We start from the raw sequence: 13,180 nt of genomic DNA on the forward strand, positions 1-13,180 counted from the left end.
TGCATTTTAGCCGAGCGCTGAATGAAAATAGTTCTTCTTCTAAAAGAATGTCAAACAGGTGAAAATTCCATATTTGGGGATAGAAAAAACCCCTAACTCACATCTGACAGATGAGAGATGATCAAGGTCACCAGGAAAGTGGTGAATGATGGGAGGTTAAACAGTTAAACAGTTTGTTGGTAAATCTACATAATATATAAATTAAAGACATTCCTATTTAGATGTGCATGAACCTGACTTTCAGTAATGTTTTAGACTCCAAAGAGGCTAAAGAGATGACTCCAAAGGCTCTGAAGGTCCTGGATTGGTGCTACAGAGGTTTGGTGCCCCATGTTGGCATGCTGTAGCTCTCTTCTGCCACTTGGGAGCAGTATCAAAAATATATGGAACAACAGTGCAAGTGATGTAGGTAGTGTTTGCTTTGTTCCCATCTTGGTATACACAGAAGCCAGCCTCTCCATGACCACTGCAAACAAGACAGAGCTCAGAGCAGATCCCTGATGTAATCCCACCCCCACCTTCAAGCCATCTGTCACTCCTGCCGCACACCTCTCCATTGTCCTGCTGTTCTCAGACATGTCCCGCTACACCCTGACCCTTCATACAGCACCACAGTTGCTCTCTTTCACCCTACCGTTATAGTGGTGTGAAAAAGTGATGATCTGTGACAGACACACAAAAACTAGGAAATAGGTAGGGGGCAAACAAACGTAACTGTGGTGTATCACATCTTTGGTTATCTGAGTTCAGTTTCTCTACCCACACCCAGATGTCCTGATTACTGCCACACCTGCCAAACTGTCTGAAGTTATTTTTGATTCAACGAGCCCAGGTTTGCTGTAGAGCTATTATTCACTTCAGGTGGAACTATAAAAAAATAGTCCAGAGTTTAAGGGGGCAATGGAGTAACACCTTTGGTTTTGAAATATGTAAATCAACCATACATGGGTGTAATATTCATACGTCCACATTAGCTGGGAGCGAAACTGTGGCGGGAAGAAATGCAATCATCATCGTGGGTTGGAGCGCCATTGCACCGGTGGAAATATCACCACTGGAGGTTAAGGTATTACCGCCAAGAGTAGAAATGCCATTGCAGCAGGAAGATGCGCTGTCCCTGCATCATCTCTTCTGGTGGAAACGCTACCACAGGGCGTGCAGTGACATCTGAATCATCAGTGCAGAGAGAAAACGCCGTTGCACTGCATACGAAAATAATTTCTAGGTATTCCCCGTTAAATTGATCTTAATTGAGTTGGAGTAACTAAAAGCATTAACATTTATCCTTACGAACAGACAGAGCCGCAGATTTCAAAGTTCACATTTATTGAAACAGAGATTGTAAATTTCACTTTCCTGCTATCTTTTTTACCCAACTTATTGTGTTAATGAGTGATCATGGCAACAGTATGAACAATACCAAGAATTAAGTGGACAAGCTCATCACTGTTTCTCTGAATTACATGACACATCTTTACTAGAATAACGAGTAATGAATTTGGAAAAGTAGGCCTTAAAGTGCAGATCCTGTTTCTGCTACAACTCTAATTGTTGTGCAAAGTAAAACGAGCACGATGTAGCAGCTAGCAGCATGCCTGCTTATTGCCAGTCTGTGTACAGATTGAAACCGAGCTTAAAAATGAAACCTTCACCAACTTTCTCTGTTGCAGCTTGTGGATTCATTTCTATGAGAAGGTTGAAAAACCAGCAGACACGATGTTTGTGGTCTGCTAGAGCACAACAGTAATTGAAAACACAATCCAAAAAACTGACATTGATGAATAAAAAAATCATCGATATTAAAAAACAAAGAAGGTTACCTAGGTCTATGTTAGGTAACTGGCAGTTTATTCGCACTAAAATTAGATGACTTCTAATTTTACTGCTTCTAAATTCAGATAAAACTGAAGCTATTGTACTTCGCCCTAAACATTCTCACAAATATGGCATCTAACCAGGTGCTTACTGTTGATGGCGTGACCTTTGCCTCCAGTCATTTTTGACCAGGATATGTCCTTCAATGTACAAATGCACAAATATGTGTCAGGAGTGTCGTGTGTGGAGGCGAGGAAGTGACCCAAACGCAGGACTCGTGGATAGTGAAGAACTGAAGATGGTTTATTATGAATCGTGGATGAACAGGGCAGGAACGAAGGACTGAAGGACTGACTGACTGACTGGCTGGCTGGCTGGCTGACTGACTGAACATACATACGGAGAGACGACATTAACATCAATGACACGACAGTGAACGAGTAGAAACGAAGGGCTTAAATACACAGACTGATGAGGATGATAATGAGAGACCGGTGAGTACACAGCTGAACATAATCTGGCTAATGACACGAGACAAGCTGACACAGGAAAAGCAGGAAGTGAGAACATGGAAGTGGCAAAATAAACTGAACATGAACAAAACTGAAAGCACTGGGTCAACGACCCAGGAACCCTGACAATATGTAGGACTTTAGCCTACACATTGCCTCCTCTTCATTGTTTCCAATCCTGTTTTTCAAATACAAGGTCCTGAATAATCAGGCTCCATCTTATCTTAATGACCATATCACCACATAAGAGCACTTCACTCTCGCAGGCTTATTGTTTCTAGAGTATTTAAAAGTAGAATGGGAGGCAGAGTCTTCAGTTTTTAGGCCCCTCTTCGGTGCAATCAGCTCCCAGTTTGGATTTGGGAGACAGACAGTCTGCTTTTAAGTTTAGGCTTAAAACTTTTTTTTGCCAAGCATACACTTAGAGCTGGATCAGGTGACCCTGAATTCTCCTTAGTTATGCTACAAAAAGTCTAGGCTGCTGGGGGATTCCTATGATGCACTGTTTCTTCTTTAGAGGAATATTTCACACACCTTGTTGACCTTTAGTCCAACCCAGTACTGGCAAGCTATACCTAATAAGGTGCCAGGTGACTGTGTCTTTCACATGTATCTTTGGCATGTTTTTAGTTACAGGCCTTCTTATATTCGGGTATACAGCATGTGCTCTGGTGGCTCAGTTGCTGTACCGCATACATGGTAAAGCACATAGAACTGATTTTGCTGATGCTTGCTTGCACACAGAGTAAGGCATGGTCCCAAACTGCAAAACAAACTTAATACGTATATATTTAGTGTGGAAAAAGGCATTTAACAAAATGCAGTCAAAAAAGAGGTAATAAGATCAGGCTGAAAGGAAGTATAGAAGTGTGTGTCGTCAACATAGATTAAATTTGATCAAACAAATACTTTTAGCTTTAATATTTAAAAATAAAATCATGCACATGTCTCTGAGGATGTAGGGCTGAAAGTGTTTCTTGCCACCCCCTAAAACACACATGCAAGCTTTCAAGGTAAATGTTAATTCAATGGAATTAGCTGGTTGTGTGTGTTTTTTTAAACCACTCTGTATGCCTGTGTTTCCTAGAAGTCTTAGCTTGGGCGTTGTTTTTTTGTTGATTTTTTTTCTTTTTCTTTTTGTGCCTCTGGGCCAACCATCAGTAACACAAATACAAACACATACCACATCCTTTTGTGGTGGAGGGTTGAATTTCCCACCTACACAGACTTGGAAAGCATCAATCACACTGACTAATGATCATTAACAGCTGTACAGCTGGTCTGTTGCATAAATGAAACTTTAAGGGCTTGAAGCTTTTATTGTATTGGTCCGCTGGGTGGCCTGCCATTTCAGAAAGTTAGCTTTGCACAACTACAACCCTGTTTCCAAGGAAGCACAGTCGTCAAAGTGTCTCTGCAGAAGCCCACATATGACTCCTCCACCACTGGGCTGAAAGTTTGGTATGAGGTTTTTGTGCTCATATGCTGTGGTGGTGCATTATGGACCAACATCTCCACTTTGGTCTTATCTGTCCAATCATCTCTTGTTATTGTGCTTTGATCAGATGTAACTTTGCAAACCTGAGCTGTGCTGAGCGTAGGCTTTCTTCTGACAGCCTTTCCAAATAAGCCACACTTCTTCAGTCCTTTTCTGCATCTACTGTCATGAACTTTAATATTTAAAGTTACAGTGTTTCAGTGTAAATTGCATATTCCAGTTAACTGAGTTGTTTTCTTATCCCTTCAAATTCAAGAGCATAATCTTAGCTACACTGGCCTATGAAAAACAAGCATGTTATAATCAGCCTGGTAAGATCAAATACGAATACGTCTGATACGAGTCTTTGAGTCATGACTGATGACAGCCATACTGAGATGAGTTTTGAGGATATATTGAACTTTTCTGTCCATAAGATTACTGTTAGATCCTGTTAGCTGCTATCAGATGGTGTTAGCGAACACCAGCTGATAGCAGCTAACAGCTGAATAAAGCAACTTACTAAATAATCTTGCATATGATGTGAGAAGGCAATCAAACTGTTTTTCAGAGGGAAAGTGATTTGAGCTTAATGTTAGCTTATATTAAGCTGTCGTTGCTTCGCCAGCTCTTGTTAGCTGTCTGGAGATGGGGAGTTTGCATGTGTGATCTGCTGACCAAAGGTAACTGTGACAATATCAGGAATGAATGAGCATGTTTATGCAAGTTTTTGTGTGTCAGAGCCATGACTTCAGCTCAGAAGATGAGGCTTGATGTGAGGAGGGAGAGGATGTGATTTAGCCACTTCACATTTTAATTTTTTGGTGAAGGGGACTCCTTCTTCCACAATCCTTCATATACTGAGTCTGAAGGAGCCGACAGGAATTGAAATTTCCCTCTGTGACATGCGAAACCATATGGCTTCTGGCCAGTCTCTAGCCACATATGTAAAATGTGAATAGCTGGAAGGGAGATGTCCTTCCTGGCTACTGTACTCCAATATAGTGGACACGGCAGGTTTCACATCTGCAAATGCGCTCCTATGTATTTTTGATAAATTAATTTTAAGTTTAGAATGCATCAATTTTTTTGGAAGACATATTTACAAACTAAGTTTTATATATTTATGAGTACTCTACATTTATTTTTTTCTGTTGAATAACCTCGAAATCTCACTGACTTTACTTTTAACATGCTAACTGAGGTCTGTAGTCTCTTTCACATGAGTAGCTCTTGGGTCAGCCAAAATTATGCCAGCTCATAGTTTAAAAGTATTTGTCATGGCATGGGGGACATCAGTGCAGCTCTGTGAAGGCACTATTAATGCTGAAGGATATAGACAGACATGCAAAAAGTAAATAATCATGAGGTGTACTTTCTTTTTCACATGACTGTGACTCGCGGGCCTCGCCGTATTTAATGAGATGCTCCAGTTTCAGCTGTTTTCCAAACACTGTTAAACAAAACAAAAGAAAAAGCCTTCAAGGCCTTAAAAACTGTTTGTCTCTTAAACAGGTAGTGGAACACAGGGGTCGTCTTACAGCCACCGATGTGTAGTAGATGTTGAGCTAATGACCTTTAGTCGCTCACACAGAGGTTTCTAGTTATTTAAACTCAGACATTAAAACTTCAGCAGTGATATTCAAATCATGAAATTCTATATGTCAGGAAACCTGCTCGATAATGTCAAAGCAGCAATTTCCTGTAATTGACAGTCAAACTACTACAGAAAAAATGGCTGAGACAAAAGGCTATAAAACCATTGAGATGGCTACTTATTTTTTTCTTTACTTATTGTACATGTTTGATGTGAGAGTGTCGTGTTAACGCGCCAAAGTTTGAAGATGCAACCAGCTTAAAGGGATGTAACTGTGAAATGATTTCTTGTCTTGGTTTAATTCTAACATGAGTAAGGTAGCCGCTGCAGAGGGGCTGACTCAGCAGTTGACAATGACAACGCTTTGAGTTCAGTATTGTGTCACTGTGGGGGTGGAAATCTCACTGTGGCTTCTGCTGATGGTCCAGATGTCTTTGTGGGAGTTTCCACTGACAGGTGAGGGGAGGGATCGTGACTCAGAGCTGCTTTCAGGTCGTTTTTTTCTTTAATCCTTCCATTAATTCAAATGAAATTCCAGCCTCGAAATCCAAATCCTGTTTTAACGTATTTCCCTTTAATTTCATTTATTTTTATGTGTTCTTCTTGTATTTGGTTTATAAAGTTACCGATGGACCATAAAACAGGGATTATAAACTGTCAAACCTCATGTTTCTAGACAGGTTAGAAGGTGTTAGCTGCAACATAATAGTAGTTAAACTGGTCTACAGCCGTTATGCCGCCGAATAAGTGTGGTCAAATGTCACTAACTTTGGGTCTGAAAAGAAGTCATTAAAACATGTTTCAATTCCTGAATCTTGGCACAAAAAAAAAACGTGCCAAATGTGGGAAGCTGCTAACTCTCAGATGACCATCTTTCCAAAAGTATTGACCCAGTTTTGTTGAAGCTGGACTAAATTAGCTGGGAAGGTATCAAATATGAATGCGAAGCTTGTGATAGTATCTCTTTTTGACCAGCTGACCTTCCTTGTAGCAGTAAAACTGCAGTAGGTGGCAGTAGCTCAGGAGGTCGAGCAGATCAGCTACTAATTGAAAGGTTGGTGGTTCGACCTGGTTGCTTCTGTCTGGATGCCAAGGTATCCTTAAGCATTGAATGTGACATGTTGTGAAAAGCACTGCATGCTTTAACGTGTTTGTGTAGGTCCTCAGTCATCCACGCCATGGTGGTCTTAAGAGATTGAAAAAAAGCAACTGGAAGATATTCACCTCTAATTCAACCCTCTTCAGTTCTAAAACCAACTGCTGGAGAGCCCCAGGTGTTTAAACCCTGGTGGCCGTTGTGCTTTGAGAGGGTCGTTGATCCACTATTAATCATGTAACTCGTCACATGACTTTGTAAAACAAGGTGTGGGTCATTACCTCCAGAGGTTACAAGTGAAACCACCATGAGACCTCGCCCAACCCTATCATGTAACCTACTGAGGTCACCTGACACGAGATGTGAGCAGGAGTGGAGGTGCCTGGGCAGGGATCTCAAAACTGCATTGTAGGTGGCTGAGTGTTGGTGTCATAAGCCAGCTCCTTTGTTCAAAGACGGCTTCTTTTACTGCTCTTTATCCGCCGAGAATGTAAACATGGGCATCCTCAAAATATGTATATCTGCACTTAAGGGATACAGCACACTCTTTGGAGGATGTTGATATTCAGCAGCCAACCAGCCTGTACTCTTCCTCAACGAGGATTTGGATTTTGTCATTCCTGACACGACCCTCGCATTTATCCAGGCTAGGCACTGACACTGAGTTTGTGTCTCCTCGCAGTCTCAAAAGGGGTCTTTGGTGTGTTGGGTGAACATGCTAACCACCACCCACAACAGCCAATCAGTACGATCACTCCAAATAGAATCTCTAACTCTGTCTTCAGGGGGACATTTTCTGGACTCGCAGACATTATAGACGAAATCACAGGGGACAGGGTCTGTTTCCTGTCCACAGACCCACAATGTCTGGGTCAGTCATCATCAGACTGCACACAGGTGAGTGATCACTGAACTCTGAAACACACACAGAGGAGAGAGAGGCAGGTCAGCACAGGAGGATAAGGAGATCCTGACAGCTTTGGATTCTTTTTTTTTCTCTGAAGCAGAGAAAGATCCATCATGCTGCTAAGCGCCTTCTTCCTGAAACCTTCCCAGTCCTCCTGTTCAAACCCACTCGCTGCAGACACTTGATTAATGGCAGCTGCCCTCTAACAGTCTTCACATGCTGGATGTTTGAATGTCGCTGTTAACAGAGTGTTAATCGGTTATTTGTTGAGTTTTGGTAAATGGACTGTTTCTTATATGGCACTTTTCTACATTCACACACATTCATACTCCCATGAATGCATCGGAGAGCAACTTGGGCGTAGTATCTTGCCCAAGGATATTTGGCATGCAGACTAGGGGAGCCAGGGATCGAACCACCAACCTTCCGATCAGCAGATCCTGAGCTACAGCCAGCCACTGATCTCCCAGTGAGTGGACTTTGAGTTTGTTTAAACTCTTTAAAATCATTTGAGAGATGTTTGTGCTTACAGGAGAGGATGTAAAAACCTTAGTGGGGCAGTTAACCTTTCTGATTTACCCCCTTCTTTCCTTCCATGTTTTCTTGTCTTCCTCCAGGTGTTTGATTGGTTCCCCTCCTTTATGATTGGCTCGCCCTCATTATTTTCACCTGTGTCTGTGCACAGAGTCGATTCGCCTCCCGTCCGGTTATTGCTGTGACGTCCACTTCCTCTGGACTTTGTCACCTTCCTGATTTCTCTCAGTTGGAGAATCATGATGTGCGTTCAGTGATTTTAGGGGTTTGAGTTCGGGGTTGAAGTTCGTGTAGTTGCTTCCTCCTTGGTGGTGCAGCTCTGAGGTGTCCTGCTTTAGTGTTAGCTAAACGCTGACAACAAACACGAGCCCTTGATTCAGGATACGTCTTCTGTGCACCAATTTTTGCAGCAAACCGAAGACACTGAGCAGTAGCACTCTGTGCATCGTGGTACAGTTGTAGCCACAGCTGCCCTGATCGTGCCATCGGCCCCTCTGGCCATCACCAATAGGCGGTAGGTGAAGTGTCTTGCCCAAGGACATAACGGCCAAGATAGACAGAGCTGGGGATCGAACCGGCAACCTTCCGGTTACAAGATGAGCTTCCCAACACCCTGAACCACGGTCGCCCCAGTACAAGCTCATCTCTCAGATAATTCATAATGTTTATCTTGGATTTTAGGCTGAAATCATTCATAAGGAGCAATTTTTCTATGAATATCAACACAGGAGAACAGTCTTCACTCCCAGGCTCTGCAGACTGTTGTTGCTTCAAATCCAGGCCAGCAGAGGGAGATAAAGCTCTGTGAACTCTCAGGAACTCTGAGAAACAGACCAGTCACCAGTGATTAAGATAAAAACTAGTTTATTTCTCTAAAAATATAACAAATTCATATACATAAAGTTAAAATATAAAAATATCCTATTTTATTCTTCTGTCAGGTTGATATAATAAAGCTTCAAGTATTTTTAATCCTTCAGATTCTTCAGTAAGTCCTCAAATACAATAAATTATCCAAAATAACTTATATTGTACATAATGTTTCATCACACATGTAAAATATTCTCAATACTTTAAATTATTCACAATCTTTCAAGAGGCTCCCAGCAACACAACTTATATTTTTACTAGTTTTACCTCATTTTCCTTGTTTTAAAAATCAAAATTTTCAAACATTTGCAAAGCAAATTTGAGGTTCTGCTGGACGTTCTTCTGTTAAAGAAGATCCACTTACACAAACCTTAGCCCATCACTTCAGTCCATCAGTGTGTTGGGTCAAAAAGACAACTCAGAGCCGAGCTGCTGGTTCTTCTCAGTCGTACTTTTTTTGGCGCGCTTGTGCCAGAAAATCAAATACATCCAAAACTCCAGTTTAAAAGAATAAATAAAAACATTAATAACAAGCTCTTTGCTACATAAAGTGATCCCCAAAGAATAATCCTCAGTGATGATGCTGATGATGGTGGTGGAGGTTGGGGTGGTTGTAATAATACAAATACTGATGACGATGATGATGAAGCAGCTCTACAGCGTGTGGTGGTGTGTCAGCTCATTGATCCACCTGAGGATGTAGGTGAACTCTCTGATGGCCTTCAGCGCTCCATCGTCTCCCTCATCTCCTTCGCCATTCCTCCTCTGCAGACAATCGGGCACATCAGGTTCAGTTAGAGTGAATATCTCAAGTGATATAAATACATTTATGAGTATGCTGCTGCTAGTTGCAGCAGAAGCAGCACAATACTTCAAAGCAAGGTTACTATGAAGGATTAGAAAAGACAGTAGTTGTAGTGGTAACAGCAGTAGTACTGGTGGGGCTGTAGGGTGTGTACATTTTTACCTTGTTAATTCTTTTCTCCAGCTTCTTCATGATCTTGGAATATTTTGAAGATTCAGAGGAGGAAACCTGAACAAGAAGCACACGGAATAAAGTGGTCATTTTTTGTGTGTGTTACAGGACCACATTGCGCTTGTATGTGTGTTACTGTTGTGTACTCACGCAGTGCCGCAGTGTGTGCTGCAGTCCGTACATCAGGTCGTTGTAATGCGGGTGGAGGAGCTTCTGGATGACCTCACTGCTGAACACGCTCCTCTGGTAGATATTGATCAGCTCTCTGATCTCCAGCCAGCCAATCGCGTGCTGAGGAGACAAGAGCAGCACAATAACACACTGCGCATCATCAGGTACCAAACCATCGTCATACACCCATGACAGAGAGGTGAAGACGTTACAGGATGACTGAAACTTTTATATTTGTACACATTCAGCTGCACTCGAAGATCTCATGATCTTCTGCTTCACTGAAGCTGTAACCCAGTTTTTATTTCACACAAACACTGAATTTTCACTTCATGTGATTTTTCAGAGTTTCAGCAACATCACGGCCTTTCTGTCCACCTCACAAAATTCCATATAACCACATGCTGCACCGTGACTTTCCCCCACATCTGTATGTGGAAGCTCACTCATGAAACTCTCTGTGGGGTAAGAATACGTCACTAATTCTGTCGAAGAAAATGCTCGACTGAACAGGAATGTCACCTGCGAGAAGTTTGGAAATGCCTGTGTGTGCGTGTGTGTGTGTGCGTGTGTGTGAGGGACAGAGCAGGTGGAGCTCAGACGTTATTGTGTTTCTGTGTGAACATAACAAGCAACACTCAGCTCAGGACTGGTGAAGTATTACACAGGGGAGTGGAGGCTGTGGTTGAGGTAAACCAGGCGGACACCATGATGCCTGAAAGGTGAAACCTCAGAAAAAACCGCTACCAGGTCTACAGCACCAAACTCCATTCAGAAAACATCACATTCTCAGCTGTAGACGAGTTGAAACTACTGACCTCCTGACATTTGACACAGAAGTTGGGCAGAAGTCTGAACCTCCGGGAGAAATGGTTTTCTGTCTGTAATTGAAAGTGTGAAACTCATTATTACATAACAAAAGGTTTTGGTAGTTTATTTTTAATTTACATGACACATTTTCTTCTTTCAAAATAAAGCATAAAAGCTTTAAACACGCAAAACCAAAACACCCAAGCTTGTTTCAAGTATGTGTTATAAGGTATTAAAAGCCTCGTCAGTGACTCAAAGTAGTGCCTTATACATTTAAAGCATTATCAGCGCAAGCTCCCGTTTCTTTCAGATGTGATTTCATGTCTTTGATCTGGTTTAAAAACGGCAGCTTTTCAGACTTTCACTTTGTGGAAAAAAGGAGCTTCGCTTTTACTCATTGACGACTCATACTACTCCTACTCATATCAGTGCTCACAGTCCTCTGTGAATAAGATCAGATTTTTTTTTTTTTTTTAACAAAGCATATCACTCAGTAACAGACTTTTACTTTGAAAACTCACCCCCATTGTTGGTCCCCATGTTTGGTTGATAGCACAAAACCTCACAAAATGCCAAACTAATTTATAAGTTATTGATGATGCATGCATGTTAAATGAATGTTTGCTAATCAATAATTTGCATTTATGATTTGATTGAATAGAAGTCGTGATTATAAATTGTAAATTTTAGAATGTTATTGACCCCTCAAAGTGTTTATACTCCCCTTACCCCAGTCATTATATTTATTCTTATTCCTACTCTTAACTATATTTATTGTTGTTCTTTTGCACTGAATGGAACTGGAGCCTCGTCGTTTCGTCTCTCTATATACTGTAATGTATATAGCAGAGATGACAATAAAGTTTACTTTGACTTTGACTTTAAAAAGTGTAACGTTATGACTGAGAGACTAATCAATATATTGCAATTCTGACCTTATTAGAAGCCAATTAGTATCAAACAGACAATCAATATTTTAAAATAAGTCATTTTAAAAGAATTATGGTAAATGGACTGGTTCTTATATAGCGCTTTTCTACTCTTCTGAGCACTCAAAGTGCTTTACACAACTTGTGCATTCACCCATTCACATTGTTCTAAGTGCTTTCTAAGTAACATTCACACACATTCATACTCCGATGGATGCATCGGAGAGCAATTTGAGGTTAATATCTTGCCCAAGGATATTTGGCATGCAGACTAGGGGAAGCCAGGAATCAAACCACCAACCTTCCAATCAGTAGATGACCTGCTCTACCGCCTGAGCTACAGCCACCCCAGTACTGATTACTGATTACTGATCATTAATTCTGCTAAACTGATTTGCTGGGCAAATTCACGCTGCAGTCTTTATTGATAATAAATTCACATATTGATCGATAGAACATCAATCCTGTTACTGAAATGAAATTAAGTACTAATCAATAACTGTAATTAACCATAAATAATCTTAACTAATGTCTTGATGTTAAAAATGTATCAAGATTGCCTTCATCTGCAGACTCATCAGTAAATGAATATTGATATTGATCAGCAAACAAATCAGTAAAAGTGTTACAAACTGAAATACTGAGTAGCTGTAGCTGATCAGACTGATGATGCACTGAATGACTGGTGGGAGCTTAACTCTAAAGCAGTATTAAGCAGTTATTGAACTTACCGGCAGCCTATTGATCAGCAGCCTGGTGTGCTTCCACAGGTCCCTCATCAGCCCCGTGTGGATGTCCTGGGGGCAGGTGAGGCGCTGCTGGGCGGAGACGAGGCTGACGAGTAGCACGACAGCAGAGAGTCTGATGAGCAGAAGAGGCATCTTTGACTGTGGCGGGTTCACTCGCCCCTGCTGTATTTATATCTCCTCCCCCATCATCTTCCTCCCCCCTCTCTCCCCCCTCGCTCTCGTCACCTCCCTCAATTTCAAAACATCACTGAGTCACACTGCAAATTTCCAAGGAGTCTCCCAGCCAATGGCTCCTCCCCTTTTCTTCTCGTTCCTGCATTCTTTTCTTTCTCCCCCTTTCCCCCTTTACTCCACTGTCTCCTCACCATCACACTCTGCCCCCCCTTACTTTTTTCCTTTTTAGGTTTTCCGGCCTAGTTTTTTCCAATAACTCCACCTTTTTCCTCTTAATCTTTATTTCTCCTCATTTTAAAAACATTTTTGTTTACTTCGCTCTCCTCCAAACCTGCCTTCCTTTTCATCATCGTGGGCTTTCCTATTTCTCCTTTTTCTCCTCAATTTCCACCTATATCCTTCCCTCCTCTGTGCTCCCCTTATCCTCCTCTCTGTCTCTTTTTTCCTGCTGAGTCAGCAGATCCCACAGTGGTAATGATGATGATGTCACTTCCTTCCTGAGAAGATGGGCACTTTCATGGGGTAAAACCTGGGTTTTGATGTTCAGATGTGTGGTCAGATAA

General features: G+C 41.6%; 1 protein-coding gene across 1 annotated transcript; it reads right to left on the minus strand.

The window, feature by feature from the left end:
• Positions 1–8,867: 8,867 nt before the first annotated feature.
• On the minus strand, positions 8,868–12,575 carry LOC146369521 (uncharacterized). Its single transcript, XM_084909744.1, has 5 exons — positions 12,426–12,575; positions 10,774–10,836; positions 9,935–10,075; positions 9,776–9,841; positions 8,868–9,573 (listed from the first exon to the last, which is right to left on the minus strand). The coding sequence occupies exons 1-5, from the start codon at positions 12,573–12,575 to the stop codon at positions 9,463–9,465; spliced, it is 531 nt and encodes a 176-aa protein (XP_084765870.1). The 3' UTR covers positions 8,868–9,462.
• Between the last annotated feature and the right edge of the window lie 605 nt (positions 12,576–13,180).

This window comes from Perissodus microlepis, chromosome 17 (assembly GCF_051167445.1).
Source record: "Perissodus microlepis isolate ML-2025 ecotype Zambia chromosome 17, ASM5116744v1, whole genome shotgun sequence".
NCBI classification, from domain to species: domain Eukaryota; kingdom Metazoa; phylum Chordata; class Actinopteri; order Cichliformes; family Cichlidae; genus Perissodus; species Perissodus microlepis.

What these genes read in the sequence shown, in the direction of transcription:
- LOC146369521 (XM_084909744.1), bottom strand. Translation starts at nt 12,575, where the DNA reads ATGCCTCTTCTGCTCATCAGACTCTCTGCTGTCGTGCTACTCGTCAGC. An exon ending in TCTGTGTCAAATGTCAGGAG is followed by an intron (nt 10,076 to 10,773) that starts GTCAGTAGTTTC and finishes TTGTCTCCTCAG; the next exon opens with CACGCGATTGGCTGGCTGGA. An exon ending in AGCACACACTGCGGCACTGC is followed by an intron (nt 9,842 to 9,934) that starts GTGAGTACACAA and finishes CTTCTTGTTCAG; the next exon opens with GTTTCCTCCTCTGAATCTTC.